This window comes from Mercenaria mercenaria, chromosome 11 (genome assembly GCF_021730395.1).
Source record: "Mercenaria mercenaria strain notata chromosome 11, MADL_Memer_1, whole genome shotgun sequence".
Taxonomy (NCBI): domain Eukaryota; kingdom Metazoa; phylum Mollusca; class Bivalvia; order Venerida; family Veneridae; genus Mercenaria; species Mercenaria mercenaria.
Genome location: NC_069371.1, coordinates 70928181 through 70948778, shown reverse-complemented (window position 1 = coordinate 70948778; position 20598 = coordinate 70928181). Strand labels below are relative to the sequence as shown.

Genomic DNA, 20598 nt, shown 5'->3' with positions numbered 1-20598 from the left:
GTGACCTAGTTTTTGAGCACATGTGACCTAGATATCATCAAGATAAAAAATTCTGACCAATTTTCATGAAGATCCATTGAAAAATATGGCCTCTAGAGAGGTCACAAGGTTCTTCTATTATTTGACCTAATGACCTAGTTTTTGAAGGCACGTGACCCACTTTTAAACTTGACCTAGATATCATCAAGGTGAACATTCTCACCAATTTTCATGAAGATCTCGTGAAAAATATGGCCTCTAGAGGGGTCACAAGGTTTTTCTATTTTTCGACCTACTGACCTAGTTTTTGACCGCACATGACCCAGTTATGAACCTGACCTAGATATCATCAAGCTGAACATTCTCACCAATTTTCATGAAGATCCATTGATAAATATGGCCTCTAGAGAGGTCACAAGGTTTTTTCTATTTTTAGACCTACTGACCTAGTTTTTGACCCCACGTGACCCAGTTTCGAATCTGACCTAGATATCATCAAGATGAACATTCTGACCAATATTCATGAAGATCTCATGAAAAATATGGCCTCTAGAGAGGTCACAAGGTTTTTCTATTTTTAGATCTACTGACCTAGTTTTTAACCCCACGTGACCCAGTTTCGAACTTGACCTAGATATATTCAAGGTAAACATTCTGACCAATTTTCATGAAGATCCATTGAAAAATATCGCCTCTAGAGAGGTCACAAGGTTTTCCTATTTTTAGACCTACTGACCTAGTTTTTGACAGCACATGACCCAGTTTCGAACTTGACCTAGATATCATCAAGGTGAACATTCTGACCAATTTTCATGAAGATCCATTGAGAAATATGGCCACTAGAGAGGTCACAAGGTTTTTCTATTTTAGATCTACTGACCTAGTTTTTGATCCCACATGACCCAGTTTCGAACTTGACCTAGATATCATCAAGGTGAACATTCTGACCAATATTCATGAAGATCTCATGAAAAATATGGCCTCTAGAGAGGTCACAAGGTTTTTCTATTTTTAGATCTACTGACCTAGTTTTTAACCCCACGTGACCCAGTTTCGAACTTGACCTAGATATCATCAAGATGAACATTCTGACCAATTTTCATGAAGATGCATTGAGAAATATGGCCTCTAGAGAGGTCACAAGGTTTTTCTATTTTTAGACCTAATGACCTAGTTTTTGACCCTACGTGACCCAGTTTCGAACTTGACCTAGATATCATCAAGATAAACATTCTGACCAATATTCATGAAGATCTCATGAAAAATATGGCCTCTAGAGAGGTCACAAGGTTTTCCTATTTTTAGACCTACTGACCTAGTTTTTAACCCCACGTGACCCAGTTTCGAACCTGACCTAGATATCATCAAGATGAACATTCTGACCAATTTTCATGAAGATGCATTGAGAAATATGGCCTCTAGAGAGGTCACAAGGTTTTTCTATTTTTAGACCTAATGACCTAGTTTTTGACCCTACGTGACCCAGTTTCGAACTTGACCTAGATATCATCAAGATAAACATTCTGACCAATACTCATGAAGATCTCATGAAAAATATGGCCTCTAGAGAGGTCACAAGGTTTTTCTATTTTTAGACCTACTGACCTAGTTTTTGACCCCACGTGACCCAGTTTCGAACTTGACCTAGATATCATCAAGGTGAACATTCTGACCAATTTTCATGAAGATCTTGTGAAATATATGGCCTCTAGAGAGGTCACAAGGTTTTTCTATTTTTAGACCTACTGACCTAGTTTTTGATGGCACGTGACCCAGTTTCGAACTTGACCTAGATATCATCAAGATGAACATTCTGACCAATTTTCATAAAGATCCCATGAAAAATGTGACCTCTAGAGTGGTCACAAGCAAAAGTTTACGGACGCACGGACGCACGGACGCACGGACGGACGACGGACGACGGACACCGCGCGATCACAAAAGCTCACCTTGTCACTTTGTGACAGGTGAGCTAAAAAGAGGGCCATGAAAGCCCTGTACCGCTCACCTGACCTATTGACCTAATGATTATCAAGATTAACAGTCTGACCAAGTTTCATTTATTTTATTTTTTTTTTTGGTTGGATTTAACGTCGCACTGACACATGATAGGTCATATGGCAACTTTCCAGCTTTTAATGGAGGAAGAAGACCCCAGGTGCCCCTCCATGCATTATTTCATCACAAGCGGGCACCTGGGTAGAACCACAGACCTTCCGTAAGCTAGCTGGATGGCTTCCTTACATAAAGAATTCAACGTCTCGAGTGAGGCTCTAATCCACATCAATGAGGGGCAAGTGATTTGAAGTCAGCGACCTTAACCACTCGGCCACGGAGGCCCCTTCATTAAGATATGGTCATAAATGTGGCCTCTAAAGTGTTAACTAGCTTTTCCTTTGATCTGACCCGGTGACCTAGTTTTTGACCCCACATGACCCAGATTCGAACTTGACCTAAAGATCATCAAGATTAACATTCTGACTAAGTTTCATGAAGATACAGTCATAAATGTGGCCTGTAGTGTTAACAAGCTTTTCCTTTGATTTGACCTAGTGACCTAGTTTTTTACCCCACATGACCCAGATTTGAACTTGACCTATAGATCATCAAGATCAACATTCTGACCAAGTTTCATTATGATACAGTCATAAATGTGGCCTCTAGAGTGTTAACAAGCTTTTCCTTTGATTTGACCTAGTGACCTAGTTTTTGAACCCATCTGACCCAGATTTGAACTTGACCTATAGATCACCAAGATCAACATTCTGTCCAAGTTTCATTAAGATATGATCATAAATGTGGCCTCTACAGTGTTAACTAGCTTTTCCTTTGATCTGACCTGGTGACCTAGTTTTTGATCCTACATGACCCAGATTCAAACTAGACCGTAAGATCATCAAGATCAACATTCTGACCAAGATTCATGAAGACACAGTCATAAAAGTGGCCTCTACAGTGTTAACAAGCTTTTCCTTTGATTTGACCTAGTGACCTAGTTTTTGACCCCAGATGATCAAATATCTAACTCGTCCAAGATTTTTTTTAAGGTAACATTCTGACCAAGTTTCATTAAGATTGGGCCAAAATTGTGACCTCTAGAGTGTTAACAAGCTTTTCCTTTGATTTGACCTGGTGACCTAGTTTTTGATCCAAGATGACCCAATATCAAACTTGTCCAAGATTTAATTGAGAGTTACATTCTGAAGAAGTTTCATTAAGATTGGGCTAAAATTGTGACCTCTAGAGTGTTAACAAGATTTCCTTTGATTTGACCTGGTGACCTAGTTTTTAACCCCAGATTTTGGCTAGAATAAACAGACTTTTCCATTCACTTCTACAACTTTCAATTCATGCAGTGACACATGAAACTAGGGAATGTACTGAACTGATATCTAGAATTGTACATCTTTCTTTGTGTTTTGTGTTTAGCGCCATTTTTCAACAGCATTCAAGTTACGTAAAGCATAGTTACTGCAAACTTCACCCCATGAATCAGAGGTGAGGGACAAACGATTTCAGACACCATGTCTTTTATCAAATCCTAACTGAGAACTTACACCTAGTTAGAGGATCAAACTCACAACCCTGTCAACTGTAGATTTGTGTTTTTCAAATTCAGCAAAGCTGCTGGGTCAGGATTGCATATCTGTACTCAATCATGTTTATAGGTAAGAAACATGATAGATCAATATCTTTTCTACCAAAGACAGTCCTTGCTATAGGAAACAAGTCCAGGATTTCTGCAAACTGAATAAATTCTCCAAAGTCCTATAAATGTCTACAAACTACATGTGTTTTAAACTGATAATGACAAGCTACATGTTTCACAACATACCTGAATTCTTTTCTTTAACTGTTCTTTCTCAGCAGACTCTGAGATCTTCAGATTCTTGTGTTTCTGTATAGAGTTATATCTCATTGCCCATTTCCTTCTACTCTCATTCAAAAGTCTTTCTTGTTGAGCAATCAATTTTTGTTCTTCTCTCTTTCTTCTACTATCTTGATCAGACTGTAAACAGAAAATATATAATTCAATCCTTTAATGGTTTCAAATACAAAATTAATTTAACTACCTAATACATCTTAATGATATTCATTGTCCATCTTTCACTAAAATGCTTTTATTTTTAATATTTTTAAACATTTTCTGTAATATATAAAAATTCCTCATCAAATACATTTAAAACTTTACTAAATTACAGTAAATATATAAATGAACTGTGCATGGAACTACAATCATAACTAAATGTAATGCAGTAGTTGTCAAAGTTCTGTTAAAAAATCTTCCAATTGTTAAGTGTTACAATGTATATACATTTATACTGTGTTTAGCTATACTTTTAGTGTGTTTGTACTTCTTTAAACTTTATGTATACATGTAGTATCAACATACATGTATATTAACTTGTTGACTTTATGTTTACATAAACTATAAAGTAGTAAGGGTCTAGTATACCTTTTAACGAAATGTATACAACTATATAGAATATCTATTCTAGGTGTTATTACTTTAACAAAAGCACCGCCTTGCGGTGCAGACGCTCATCTGATTTTTTTGTCTCTGTATAATAGAAATATTGTCCTACCCATGATTTTCTAAGTCAAAAAGTGGCCATAATTCTTGCAAAAAGCAATGTAGAGATACGGTACTTGATGTGCAGAGTCTGCTTTTAATGGCAAATAACTGCTCCAAGTTTTAAAGCAAAAGCTTTGAGCGTTAAGGAGAAAAGTTGACCTAAATGCAAAACCTAACCAAGAAATCTGGTATTTTCTAAGTCCAAAAGGGGCCATAATTCTTGCAAAAAGCAGGATGGAGTTATGTTTCTTGCTGTACAGAGTCAGCTATTGATGGTGAACAAGTGTTGCAAGTTTTAAAGCAATAGCTTTGATAGTTTAGGAGAAAAGCTGACCTAAACATAAAACTTAACCAGGCAATGCCGACGCCAATGAAGTGATGACAATAACTCAAACAAGAGGGTCATGATGACCCTGGATCGCTCACCAGAGTAATATGAGCTACATGTTTCAAATGCCAAACTGATGATTTTTAGAAATTTTTTGGAAGATTTTCCGATGTACAATCAAGTAACCCCTGGGGCAGGGCCAATTTTACCCCGAGGGTCATGATTTGAACAAAGTTTGTAGAAGTCTACTAGGCAATGTTACATATCAAACATCTAAGATCTAGGCCTCTGGTTTATTTTTAGCAAATTTATGAAGATTTCCCTATGTACAATCAAGTAACCCCTGGGGCTGTGTCAATTTGACCCTGGGGGGCCAAGATTTGAACAACTTTTGTAGAGGTCCACTAGGCAATGCTACAGGTCAAATATCTAAGCTCTAGGCCTTCTGGGTTTTTTTTTTTAGAAAATTTTGAAGATTTTTCTATGTACAATCAAGTAACCCCATGAGGCGGGGTCAATTTGACCCTGGGGGTCATGATTTGAATAAATTTTTTAGAAGTCTACTAGGCAATGCCACATGTCAAATATCTAAGAACTAGGCCTTCTGGTTTATTTTTATAAAATTTTGAAGACTTTTATGTACAATCAAGAAACCCAATGGGGCGGGATCAATTTGACCCTGGGGTCATAATTTAAACAAATTTTGTAGAGGTCTACTAGGCAATGCTACATGTCAAATATCTAAGAACTAGGCCTTCTGGTTTATTTTTATAAAATTTTGAAGACTTTTATGTACAATCAAGAAACCCAATGGGGCGGGATCAATTTGACCCTGGGGGTCATGATTTGAATAAATTTTGTAGAGGTCCACTAGGCAATGCTACATGTCAAATATCTAAGCTCTAGGCCTTCTGGTTTATTTTTAGATTTTTTTTTAAGATTTTCCTATGTAAAATCAAGTGACCCCTGGGGCGGGGTCATGATTTGAACAAACTTGGTAGAGGTCCACTAGGCAATGCTTCACACCAAATATCTAAGCTCTAGGCTTCTGGTTTTTGAGATTTTTAAAGTTTTTCCTTTCGGTTGCCATGGCAACCAGAGTTCAGTATGGAATTCAATTCTTTGAACAATTTTCAAGAGGACCATCCATGGAACATCCCTGTGAAGTTTCATCAAAATTGGCCTGGTGGTTTAGGAGGAGATGTTGTTTAAAGGAAAGTGTGGACAGACAGACGGACGACATACGGATGCCGGACTTTGTGCTAAGGTGAGCTAAAAGTCAGATGAGCTAAAACGAAATCTAAAACATTTTCCCTGTAATTGACACAAGGACAACCAAGCTGACGTACGGATGCCGGACTTTGTGCTCAGGTGAGCTAAAAATCAGATGAGCTAAAACGAAATCTAAAACATTTTCCCTGTAATTGACACAAGGACAACCAAGCTGTTTACAATATGCCATGCTTTTAGTAACAGACACCTTTCATAATTATGAATGTAATCAGAAGATAAAAATCTCAGGAAAAAGAATTAGTTTTTGAAAGCCATTGTCCAAAACATACAAAATTTATTCTAGCTTAACACCCTATATCACTTCAAGACTGAGTGTTACCTTCCTTAAACATCATACCTTTTTCATCTGTTTAATTCTATTCTCTTCTGCCAGAAATTTTCTCCGTCTCATCTCGCTAGCCAGCTTAGCTGCCTCTTCTTCCTTCTTCTGTCGTTCCCACTGTATCTCCTGCAGTAACTTCTCTCTATTCTCTACCTCCTCGTCCTCATGCTTGCTAACCATCAACTCAAGAATCTTCTCATCCTGTTACAGTATGATAAAACATATTGATTGAACACATTATCTGACTCGAAGCTTTTTCCATGAAAAAGATATGCAAATTCTATATCATTGCCACACATTCCTAAAATATTTAAATTCCTCAATATCCAACATAATTTACATAATTATGTATTACAAGCTTACTAAGAATAATCTTCCAGCTTTTTATCCCTAAAAAATTTTGATATTTTTTTGTTTGTTGGGTTTATCATCTGAAGTACAGAATATATAGGTCATATGGTGACCTTCCAGCTTTTCAGGATGGAAGAACACCACAGGGTATTTTCAGGCAATGGCAACATATAAACTTCCTTAAGCTAACTGGATGGCTCCTCGCATGAGAGAATTCAACACTAAAAGCGAGGTTTTGATCCCCCACAACTTTGAGCAGGCCATGGAGGCCCCTAAAAGTTATTAGGTCACAAGTTCTATCATCAAGAAATAATTAACTAGCTGAAGAATGAATGATACTGATTTTGCAGACATACTCTTGGAGTTATAGCTGCAGATTTAACATCAGTTTTCTTCAGAGCCTTCCTCAGCCTGCTGCTAGCAACAGGTCTTGCGTCTGCTGTCCCTGATCTGTTCAACATGGAAGTACCAGCCAGGCTGAGGTCGGAGGCACTGAAACTACGGGTTATGGAAGCCTTTGCTGAAGTTGCCCTGGCACTGGCTGGTCGTTCTTTCTTGGTCTTCTTCCTACATAAAATTGATATATTGTATACCTTGTAAATATAACACAACAAATCTATATATGAGCCGTGCCATGAGAAAACCAACATAGTGGGTTTGCAACCAGCATAGATCCAGACCAGCCTGGGCATCCGTGCAGTCTGGTCAGGATCCATGCTGTTTGCTATCAGTTTCTCTAATTGCAATAGGCTTTGAAAGCGAACAGCATGGATCCCGACCAGACTGCACGGATGCGCAGGCTAGTCTGGATCCATGCTGGTCGCAAACCCACTATGTTGGTTTTCTCATGGCGCGGCTCATATTTATAATACTTTACAAAACACAGGAAATGGATACACCAACATAAAAATTGTAGAAAGCAAAAATTTTTCCAAAAAGATTGTTTTTTTTTATATTATGTGATTTCAGTGAAAATTTCTTCACACAAAATGTTTGAAACTTGGACAGATGAAATTATTCTGTGAAAATATTTATGACTGTGGGGGACAAATTTTCATGAATTTCCTGGCTGGATAAATCCCAATGACCAACTGATGTTCCTATCCAGTTAATCCTTTGAATCTTAAATCCACAAATTTATGTTCTGATGAAACAGCAGTTTGTGTCGAAAGCAAAAAAAAAATAGTATGTCGACAGAATCAAATGATTTTACAACATATACAAATCAATTTCAATTCCTTTGTATTATACCGACAGATAATTCGGGCCAAAATAAACAAAAAAAAAATTGTTAGCTGTCTCCCTACCTACCCACTAAAAATGCTGTGCCTCAAAAGTTTTTACTGAACAATGCTGATCAAATTATTTTTAAGTTGTAATATGAAAAGTGCCACATATATTTCAAGTAAGCAAAATAATAAGTAAGAAAGTTTAAACTGTATTTAATTTATTTAATTTCAACCTTTTATACGATATAATATTATAAAGATTTCTCTAATTTTTACAGAATAAATATTCTGTAAGAAATGATCATATATCTACTGGTAAAAGTGTAATACCCCCACAAAAAAAAAAAAGAAAGAAAAAGAATTGCCTACCTACCTACCCCACTTTAAAAAGTAAGGTGGAGATACAGCAAACAAATACTTTTTAAATGTGGCTTTGCAATGCTGATGCTTATTTATAATCTTGAAGTCTTTATATTTGATGTGTACATTTCATCAGAATTTGCCATAGAAAGTCTGCACTGAGATGCAACAATAGACCATAATTTAGGTCACATGGCGACATTCCAGCTTTGATGAAGGAGGATGATCCTAGGTGCCCCTCCAGGCATTATTTCATCACAGGCAGGCACCTGTGTAGAACCACTGACCTTTCTGTAAGTCAGCTGGATGGTTTCCTCACACAAAGAATTCAATGCCCCAAGTAAGGCACACACCAACATTGGTGAGGGGCAAGTGATTCTTAGTCAGCTACCTTAATTACTTGGCCTGGAAGGCCCTTTTAACTTCTTAGGCATGTAACAAGGAAGAAAATGAAATCAAAATCTGATAAAAAATTATGTAAGATATAACTCATGGTTGGTGTAATTCTGGTGTGGGTATAAAATACAATAGCTGCATATAGAGTCTATATGGGGGCTAGAACACCCACATATTTCATACAAAATGGAAATCTGCAGAACAGTGGATCACTAGACAGAATTCTGAGAAAATCCTTCACAATTTTTAACTAATGGACAGATGCATGGACTGTCAGATAGAATATATCATGAAATCATATCATCCAAGTTTAGTTACCTTTGAGCTCTAGCCTCCTTTCTGGATAAAAGTTCTTGCCGAAGTTTTTGGCTTTCTGTATGTAAATCTTTTACTCTGAAACACAGAACAGGAACAGTTAAGGAAAAATGAAAAACTTCTATAAAATGCTTTTTATTTAATTTGGCTAAAACACACTTTCATGTGTATTTACCAAATTTAAACTGTTTCAGAACGTATTATTCAACAAGAAAATATGGAGAACTTCTAAAATTTGACAGAAATCCAATTAAGTGGACTACAATACCAGAGGAAACCAAAGAGTTAAAGGTGAAAGGACTGCAATGTCTAATATAGTATGTTAGGTACCAAGAATATCAACATCACTTTGGTGAAAAAACTGTGGAAGAATGCATTTAAGAACAGGATGATATATCTTTGTTGCAAGTTTCAACAAAGACATTGCAGCACTGTATATGAAAGACTCTATGCCATGAACAAACTGAACACTTCTTTTAAATACAAAATGGTGTAGATCCTTCCATAATGTCTGCTAACCATACACCTCACCTTTGGTTAATTTCATCATTTGTAATTCTTTCATGACCAACAGAAGTGGCCCAGGCTGTTCTCTGTCTCTGCAGACTTCCTGTATCAATGTTCTCATCTGAAAATAGAGTGAGATATCAATGTAACAATGTTCTCATCTGAAAACAGAGTGAGATATCAATGTAACAATGTTCTCCTTTGAAAACAGAGTGAGATATCTAAGTATCAATGTTCTCATCTAAATATTAAGTAGGAATGGCAACGAATAGCAATTTTGGTATTCGAATATTTGGTCAACCTTCCGAACGAATATTGGGTCATCACATGATCAACAAATCAACTCAAAATCTTACGAATTTATCATACCCTAAGCAGCGATCTGCATTAATTCTACTTTAGTTTACACCGGAAGTAATTCAGACATTGACGAATTAAGACTGACTTATCATTCTCATTGCTTGTTCATCTTTTTGATAATAAAATATTTGTTATTTGCCTCCATTTACTTATAATCTGTATAGGTTTAACTTATTTTTACATGGATGTAGCCCTCCCATAAGTAAAGTTCTCTCCACACATATTACACATAGCCGCCTTCTTATCGGATGATTGCGTGAAATACTTTAAAAAGGCAGGCAGCATTGCTTGCATTTTGACAGTAGATTCATGTAATAGCATGAACAATATTTTTGATTAAACGAGGTGTAAAATTAAGACTGTGGGGGGTGGGGAGTTTAATAAAAGATATGTTTTGCTTAACTTTACCCTTTGTCTGAATATAATAAATTAATATTATATTGAGTAGATTCTACTATTTTTTCCATACAAAATACATTTATTATGAAGAGGATGATCTGTTTACATAAATGCTTAACTTTACCCTTTGTCTGAATATCGAGTAGATTCTACTATTTTTTCCAAACAAAATACATTTATTATGAAGAGGATGATCTGTTTACATAAATGCTTAACTTTACCGTTTGTCTGAATATTGAGTAGATTCTATTATTTTTTCCATACAAAATACATTTAAATTATGAAGAGGATGATCTGTTTACATAAATGCTTAACTTTACCCTTTGTCTGAATACTGAGTAGATTCTACTATTTTTTCCATACAAAATGCATTTATTATCAAGAGGATGATCCGTTTTACACAAAAATAATATTTATCACATTTGACTTGTTTTCAACACTTTTCGGCATTTTTCTTTACTCAAATATATTGTGAATCGGCTTTGAAATCCGAGTTATTAGTTCAAGTGCTTTCTGATGATTTTTAGTTATATGCGGTCCGCACTTACCGAAAACAAGGCGATTTGTGACAGATTTACATCGATTGGGGACTAATAAAATTCCTAAAGGTAAGCAATTAGCGGTACTTACTACAGGGTACGATGTCATCACCATAGCGATGTACAATATCAGCACGCTAATATACAAAGTGACACGTCTGACAGCAACAGAAGCCATTTTCGTGCATATTTACTATGAAAGCGAATTTTGGTAAATTAGATAAACAGAAATACTGGTTCTTTCATTTGGTTTTTGTTTATTTCTTATGATCTTATATTTTTTTCCAAATATTCGAATAGTGAAACAATATTCGAATATTTGTGTCATGAACGAATATTCGAACATTCGTTGCCATCCCTAATATTAAGTGAGATTTCAATATATCAATGTTCTCATCTGAAATAGAGATATCAATGTATCATTGTTATCGTCTGAAAATAAAGTGAGATATCAAATGTATCAATGTTCTCATCTGAAAATAGAGTGAAATATCAATGTATCAATATACAACTGTTCTCATCTGAAAATAAAATGAAACAGAAATGTACCAATGTATCATTTGAAAATGAAGTGAGATATAAATGTACCAATGTTCTCATTTAGAACTAAAGTCTGATATCAATGTATCGTTGTTCTCATTTGAAAACTGAGTGATGTGCCAATGTATCATTGTTCTCACCAGAAAATAAAGTGAGATTTTAGTGTTCTCATACAAAGAAAAAGTAAGATATCATGTGAGCGAGTCATAGAACTCTCCTCTGTTATAATTCTTCATGAGACAGCTAAATATACCAAAAATATAAGGGATATAACCTTGTAAAAATGTGAAGTAGAGTTTCAGCCTGCATACTACATGTCAGATAATCACAGCAAACAAGTATCTTAAGTTGTAATCCATTCCAAATGCAAGGTTTCTGGGATACCAGCTTACAGAAAAAACTTAACTAAAAATTGCTATTAAAGTAGAAAAAGGGGCATTAGCCTAGTAAAAGTGCAACATAGAGTTATGGAATCTATGCTCTGAATGTCAGATCATAATTGTGAACAAGTGTGTGAAGCTTCAATGCATTATTTTAAGTGGTTTACTGGAATCAGCTTTCATACAAAACATAACCAAACCAGTATGTTGATGCCGAAGAATGGGTGAGTTTAATAGCTGTACATACTTTTTGAATAGTCAAGCCAAAAAAATATATGCTAAACTATAAAATATGAAACTCCATCAAACCTGATTTTGACAGAAGCTTCTTCCTGGCTAGTGTTGATTTAGCTTTCCTAGTCTGAGATTTTGGCATTGTAGGTCCGGTCTTCTTAGATTTCTGGACTGTTGGCTTTCTACTGCCTGATGGCATGCCCTTCTCTTCATCCATTATCCTGAGTCTCTCTTCACGACATAGTGCTAACTTTCCTGCAATAAGAAACCTTTATACCTGAGATAAATGTTCTTTTTAGTTAATACTGGCTTATGTTTTTTTTTTTTACAGTACTTGTATTTACGATTTATCAAATACTGTACTGAGAACTCTGTTCTCCTGAGTCTTACCAGCATTTACTACTAAAACAGAACAAAAATCGCCTCACATGCTTGCAACAAGAAAACATGTTCATACTGTAGCTGTTCATTGACCGATGTCTAGCGTTACAGTAAATTATTTTCAGGCAGTTTCTCTATAACTGTAGTTATGCGCATCTGAATAACAGAAAGTAATAACGTAACATCATTTATCCAGGTAAAGTAGAATAAAGCCAGACTCAGCATACAGAATTAAAAATCATTTTATGAAATATTGGCAACATGAAGTGAAATTATTAAAACAGCAACATTACTACCTTTATAAAGATAAAATGCAACAATAAAATGTTAATGACACATTAAATAATTCCAACCTTTGTCTTTACACCAGCTTGAAATGTGCAGATATATCTAATAATGGGATAATATCTCCAAACACAAGTGCCGGACTGTCACAAAATACGCCCGTCATAGAACTTTGCCTAATTCAAGGGCCATAATCCAAGAGCGCCCGAGGCGATTTGGGTGGTTATAGAACTTGGCTAAGATATTATGCCCACAAACATTGTCAGCAAGTTTGGTGAAGATCGGATTAAAACTGTTCATGTTCCAGATCGGACAAGGCTAAATTCGCAGTTTTTCGAACAATTCACAGATCATAATCCAAGACTGCCTGGGGCATTTTGGGTGATTACAGAAACTGACTGAGATATTATGCCCACAAAAATTATCAGCAAATTTGGTGAAGATCGCATGAAAACTGTTTGCCTTAGAATGCAGACATGCTTTGATGCCGACTGTCCGCCACAGCTGTTCACATAATACACCCTGCTCTTTCAGAGACGGGTGTTTAAAAAGACCTATAAAGAGACCAATACCTTTTATTTTAATCATTTTATAGACAACAAGCATTAAGCATCAGTGCAGTCTCATGTGAATCAATATTGTTTGCTTATCAGTTTCATGCAAGTGCTGAAATATTGATAAACAAACAGTATGGACGTGCACTGATCTGGAACCTTGCTGGAGCCCTAACTTTGGTTTTAACACAACGATACTCATAATATTATGTACATACTTTCTCTGTTTTGTTCATGTTCGTCATAAATGTTATAGATGGTTCTAAGTGGAACATCTTGTGGTAATAACTCTTCTTGGAACTCAGCTAAAGGTTTGTACAATATATCCACAGGCTGAAAAACAGAACAAACGGCAGATGCATAGTTGATTATTTGTATTGTTTGTCAACTAAGTATCATTATATCATATTATATTTGTAAGGAAAAAAAAAATAGTGATTTTAAGGGGACATGTGTCCAGAACAACAATTTTTTTTAAACAGATAGCAAGTGATAAACCAGTATTGTTTACATATCCTTACATGCAAAACATATAATAGTTAGTGCAGCTAAATTCATTCCAATTCATATGAAATTAAGAAAGCATGACAAACTCTTCTGATAGTTTTTTACAATTCTATTGACTAATAGTCAAGCTAAAAACACTGAATCATTTTAAACTTTCTTATTTTTGGCAATTACTAAGGAAAGTCTTTTCTAAATATCGAAAAACATAATTTTAGCTGCACCATGAGAAAACCAACATACTGCATCTGCAACCAGCATGGATCCAAAACCAGCCTGCGCATCCGCGCAGTCTGGTCAGGATCCATGCTGTTCGCAAATAGTTTCTCTAATTGCATTTATAGGCTTTGAAAGCAAACAGCATGAATCCTGACCAAACTGCGTGGATGCGCAGGCTGGTCTGGATCCATGCTGGTCGCAAATGCACTATGTTGGTTTTCTTATGGTGCGACTCATTTATAGTAAGGTTTACCTTCACACTAAGTCTTGAGCAAGCTTCCAGTGATCTTGGACTGGTCAATACATACTTCCCTTCCTCAAACTGTGGATCCTCAAAATTCATGAGATCTATTTTTGGCATGTCGCTACCAGTGTCGCCTTTAGCACTTTCCATGGTTGCTTTAACCTTTCTCACTGATGATAATGATGTTGCCCTTCTCGAGCTGTTTAAGCTACAACCTGAAGTTCAAATAAATGCAAAATTAGAATATGTTAATCATATTCTTAGGACACTGTGTTTAGGTGACAGGACCTTGTACATTTTGCTAAAGACAAAATTTAATGAAAAATTTGTCAAAGGTTCATGAAAAGAAGTTGTTTAAAGGTATTTCTATATCTAAGGTGCATGTGCACATCTCATAACGCAACTAACCAAGATTGATGATGATCCAAGAAGTTGTTTATGAGAAGAAATGATTTAAATGCAGTTGTAATACAAATGAAAAAATACAATATATCATTAAGATCTAACGACCCCTAAAAAGGGGCCAAACACCCCCATTAAAACAAATATGGGAGAGGAACTTATAGTAATGCTACAAAGTTTTGATGAAGATCAATCAAGCAGTTCATGTTTATTTCTTTTTTAATTTTAGTTCAAGCAGCCCACAAAAGGAAACATGTGCCTCCATTTAGAAAAACTTGGGAGAGGACTTTAAAATATGTTATACACCAAGTACACTGTACGGCAAGATCCATCAAGAGTTTAAGTGGTTGATCAATGAGGAATTTGAAACATTTTTTCTTCTATTTTTAGCTCTGGCAGCCCCTAAAAGTACTCCAGTAAACTGTTTAAACATATATAAGAGAGGACTTGCCAGGATGCTACAGACAAAGTTTGGTGAAATTCTAACAAATAGTTTCAGAGAAGATGATTTATATGTATATGTAAATCATGGACAATCGATGCTGAACCATCCACCTATACTAAGAGATCACCCTGAACTTTCAGAGTTACCTTCTATTCAGGTGAGCTAAAAAAGAACATGCCAACAAGATGAATCAACTAAACAAAACATATAAACATTTATTTAACAAACTTCATAACTACCTTATGACTGACAATATCAGGTAACATTCAGGTTATCTGCACTTTACCAGAATGCACTTCAATCAACACTCAATCTTTATTCTAATTTCTTAATGGTGATATGATGATATCCAAGAAATCCTGTGCAAACAAGAGCTGTCTCCATAGGATGACACATGCCCCCGATGGCACTTTGAATGAATAGTTATGGCCGATGTTAGAGTTTAGGACCTTTGACCTACGGAGCTGGGTCTTGCGTGCGACACGTCGTCTTACTGTTTCACATATTCATGCGTAGTTATTTTAAAATCCATGCATGAATGACAATGATATGGACCGGACACGCCCATCAATGCACTATCATGAAAAATGACCTTTAATGTCTAAGTGTGACCTTGACCTTTGAGCTACGGACCTGGGTCTTGCGCGCGACACGTCGTCTTACTGTGGTATACATTCATGCCAAGTTATTTGAAAATCCATCCATCCATGACAAAGATATGGACCGGACACGCCCATCAATGCACTAGCCTTTAACGTCTAAGTGTGACCTTGACCTTTGAGCTACGGACCTGGGTCTTGCGCGCGACACGTCGTCTTACTGTGGTACACATTCATGCCAAGTTATTTGAAAATCCATCCATCGATGACAAAGATATGGACCGGACACGCCCATCAATGCATTATCCTTTAATGTCTAAGTGTGACCTTGACCTTTGAGCTACGGGCCTGGGTCTTGCGCGTGACACGTCGTCTTACTGTGGTACACATTCATGCCAAGTTATTTGAAAATCCATCCATCGATGACAAAGATATGGACCGGACACGAAAATTGCGGACAGACTGACAGACAGACCGACAGACGGTTCAAAAACTATATGCCTCCCTTCGGGGGCATAAAAATTGGCTTGTGGTTCTATGGGAGGTGTATCGCTGTTGGCTAATCAGAAATCACGTTCTAAAATACCGAAGGAATTCTGTTAACTGGAGGAGAATGCAATCGTAAGACCAAGAGGAAAATAAAAAAGTAAATATCGTGTGTAGCAGATGCTAGTGACGGTTGTGAGTGGCCTTATTTACATATTTACTTATACTTGTAAGTAATGGCTAGTGGATTTGACCAGTGCTTTGCTGACGACCATACTTTAGACAATGTTTCCGTACCATTTCATTGTGCCTAATTTTTTATATACATTCAAGGAACTTACAGCAGGAAGACACTGGTTTCCTGAGTGATATTTCAGGAACAGGTAGCTGGGCTAGAGACTTGCGGTTGGTTTCACAACGACGTGGTAAGTGTTCCCCATTGCTTGCTGGCTTGAATCTCTAGACTCCAGTCTAGATATATATCATTTGTTATGGGCTCATATTTCACCACATATTTTTCATTTTGGATTGATTTAGGATGAAAGCAAGGGCTGTCTGACATATTTTTTGTATCCCAGGTTCGATACTCATGCCTGTGCTTGTAACATTAATTTGTCTACGGTTTGTCTATCATGTCTAAAAATGTTTACAGATTCACAAATGATAATATATCTGTTGGTAGATGATTTCATTCCTCGATGTGGAAATGATTACCTGATATCTAGCCTTCAGGTCTAGTTGTACAACAAATTTGACGCGATCCTAGGAAATATTGAGTTATTTTTCTTATGGACAACATCTCCACTCGCGTCAAACATTCGAAATACCAAAATAGTGGAGGAAATTTCCGATGAAATTTTCATTGCTGCCTATATTTTGCATGCTATAGGTTTAAATGCTGATTATGTTATGAATTGGCCATAAATTCAAATAATACTTCTATGTATCAAAAGTGAATTTAATTCCTCACTGATTTATGGAAAAGTCATTAAATAATATCCAAAATTATGAATTTTTTGGTGATTTAAACCTAAGTATGTACGGTACACGATTAACGTTTACTGCATCTATACGCAATATGTGCAAGCGATAAAACCAATAACTTTACATTACTGTGTGACTGTGATTTATCCTCCATTATTTTGGTCCTTCGAAGTTTTGACATTTAGATTGCCCGTCACAAATATAGAACAATCTGAACGTCAAATTATTTTGACTACCTTGTCTAGCAGTCTGGTTTCTGGACCCCGATAGCCGCTTTCTAATTTGTTTTCTATCATTTCATATATTTGTAATTATTCAACATTACATCCTACCTTTTAAACAATTAGCAGAAAGTGCATACCAGTAAAGTGCATTGTGAACTAAAGCCTTAACTTCAGGGCTCTCCTTTGGCAAAATTTGGGGGCCAAATATCAACCCCATTCCCTCTCAAAATAGTATGTTTTTCCCCACTATTTCCAAAAAGGCAGTGGCTAGGATTACGGTACCGTAATCCTAGCCTCCGAGTCTAGGTTTACGGAAGTATTTAAGAGGCATCAAATATATTTTAGGACATGTATGAATAATGTTGTAAACATACTTTTTCACTTAAAATAGCGATTTTCCATGCCTGTCATACTATTCTGTGTTATCGATCCTTTATTTTGGGTTACGATATATTAATGATGTTGACTTCAGGCCCATTTTTTTATGTTTTACAATATCCATAAAAACGATATCGTTTTTTTCTTCTTTTTTTTTATTTTAAAAAATGGTGTAATTTTGTTTAGAGTATGTTATTATTTCATATTAATGATTTTGAATTTTTTTTCTTTCATTGTTTCTTTTCTATTTTTTCTTTTCTCTTTTTTATTAATTTTTTCTTTCTTTTCTTCTTTTTATTGATTTTTTCCTTCTTTTTGGGGGGTCTCTCTTCTTTTTTTAACATTTGGCTACAGATTTTAAACAGTTAACACGATACGACAGGCATGAAAAATCGCTATTTTAAGTGAAAAATCGTATAAAATAGCGAAAAAAAGTAAGTTTACAACATCATCAATGCATGTCCTAACATATATTTGATGCCTCTTAAATACTTCCGTAATCCTAGCCTATCCTCGTAGGGTTGTCTAGAAATACGGAACTTCCGTAATCCTAGCCACTGCAGCCTTCCAAAAAAATCCCCCTTGAAAAAAACAACAAATGGAGAGCTGATAGCGGGACGACACCGGCGCCTAGTCCAAATAAAGAGTTGAATATGTATTGTTCTATTTTTTTGACTGGTCGATATCCCCCTCTAGGTACACGATGTGAAATATCAGTAAAATCAGTTTACCCGACTCCGAGGTCTCAATATTTAGACTATGTACCATAAACTCTCCTTTTTTTACTGACTGCGGTCCAATCCTTTACAGATTCTAGTGCAAGCACAGTTTCTGTTTCCGGATCCGTAAAAATAATGTTGTTTATAATTGGCAGAATTAATGTTGTGACTCTTTTAATAGGTACATTTTTATTATGTTATTAAATATACTATTTGTTATTTATGTCGGTCAATAGCTATACATAGCTAATGTTGTCTGTATATTTAACACCGACTTTAAATAAAATTTGTATCTTGTATCATGTACTGCAGTATTAACAGAAATTTTTTAGATAAATTTGGCCTCTTGGGTCAGTAAAGTTGAAAAGAATACAATACAATACAATAAGTTTTATTTCAAGTCGGCAAGACACAAACATATGAAACATAAGCTCTGATGAGCTTTTTAACAAATTGATCAACTGTTTGAAAGAATGTTTGGGCTAGACTTAAGAATCTGTCCGTAGCTATTCTCATTATTTGGGCATTCTTTTATTTATCGATATGGTAGCATGGATATATTTTCCTCGCCAGGTTTAGAAAATGCGGGGGGTGTGGGGGGCAGCAGCCCCCCAATTATGAAATATACAAACTAAAAAAGCCTTACCTTTATTTAAACCATACAGGTACTTGATATTGCAAATTATGCAGATTTTACCTACGGACAGATTCTAAAAGTGCTCCGAAATTCCCCCCTTGCATGGATCCTGGCCTCAGTCCCAAAAAGCAAACGAGAGCCCTGGACTGTTAAAAGCAGATATGATAATCATGCTGCAACATGATTTTTCGAACAAATTGATCAACTGTTTGAAACTGAAGAACCATGCGCGATTTTTTTCATACCAGTTACATTAAAAAAGCTTTGGGCATCCTTTAGCCTTTGCTCATCGTAAATGCTTGACATACTTAGTAAATAAATCACGATTTTCTAGCATAATATCTGCAAGTTTTGCAAATCGTCCGCCATAACACAGGTAGGCATACGAAGACGCACCTTGCAGTTAGGATTCTGCGGACGCACCTTACAGTAAGGGGCGGTGAATTTATAGGGCGGAGTTGGATGAATGATTGACAGGTACTCGATTAAGTTAAAAAGAGAAATTATGGGCGCACTTTAGAGTCAGGAAATACATTTTAGCTTTTAGAGAAAGGAATGTACACTATACGTTACACAATAGAAGCGGACTACACACTATAAAGAGGGCTTATGAAGAGTTACGGACCTCGTAATCCAGTAGGGCCTATTATAATTGGTCAAAACTAAAGAGGAATATATACCATAAAATTCAGCTACGGGCGCAATTCAGCATATTTATTAAGTCATTATACTTCAGATTACGTTGTACTTTAATAGTTACATGTGGACGCATCTGGCCGGAGTAAGGTTACACATTAAGCCTCCATTGATGAGGACTGCATAGTTCCATAAAAATTCTCGGCGATATATGACAATTTCATGTGCGGATACAGATTATTTTCTCAGAAGGGGTCCGACTCCTCTCCCCGCCACCCCCCAAAAATTAAAAAATTTTGCGCTTCATTTTCTGCATTCTAGGGCATTTAAGAACACCTTTCCACTGCAATTTTATATACATAAATGAATTTACCCCTTGTTTTGGGGAAAATTTGGGGAAAATGAATAAAGTTTTCTTCAAGGTAGAATTCTTAGTTTCTTTTAGAAAATTAATATAAATATGAATTATGTCTGGTCGTACGAAGCAGCAGCCACATATACTTTGAATGCGGTCCTATTTTCTCTTTAAGGATTTGTCAGAGGGTGTCCGGACCCCCGCACCCCTCCCCTCTGGATCCGCGCATGCATTTTGTGTCGATTCGCAACTCACTCAATATAAAAGCTGCGGACGCAGACCAGAGTCAGATAATTCCTTAAATTTTCAAAGAGGAATATTCATTGTAGAAATGGAGGACGCATCCCTGAGTCAGTTTATACATAAGACATCTATTAAATAAGAAACTGCATACCATAACAGTTGCGGACGCACCTCACAGTCAGTTAATATATTAAT

At 36.1% G+C, this 20598-nt stretch overlaps 1 protein-coding gene across 2 annotated transcripts in view; it reads right to left on the bottom strand.

Annotated features, from left to right (window-relative positions):
* LOC123531458 (coiled-coil domain-containing protein 177-like) overlaps window positions 1–19544 on the bottom strand; it is a 43255-nt gene extending 23711 nt beyond the window's left edge. Inside the window, exons 1-9 of one of the 2 annotated variants that reach the window (XM_045312447.2) lie at window positions 19478–19544; window positions 14305–14510; window positions 13547–13661; window positions 12184–12363; window positions 9681–9777; window positions 9153–9227; window positions 7206–7416; window positions 6514–6699; window positions 3815–3988 (exon numbers count right to left, since the gene is read on the bottom strand). In XM_045312447.2, coding sequence (XP_045168382.2) covers window positions 3815–3988; window positions 6514–6699; window positions 7206–7416; window positions 9153–9227; window positions 9681–9777; window positions 12184–12363; window positions 13547–13661; window positions 14305–14445 — 1179 coding nt within the window. In that variant the 5' untranslated portion in view covers window positions 14446–14510; window positions 19478–19544. Of the gene's footprint in view, window positions 1–3814; window positions 3989–6513; window positions 6700–7205; window positions 7417–9152; window positions 9228–9680; window positions 9778–12183; window positions 12364–13546; window positions 13662–14304; window positions 14511–19414 lie in introns of both variants that reach the window. The other variant, XM_045312446.2, reaches the window with a different exon arrangement.
* Between the last annotated feature and the right edge of the window lie 1054 nt (window positions 19545–20598).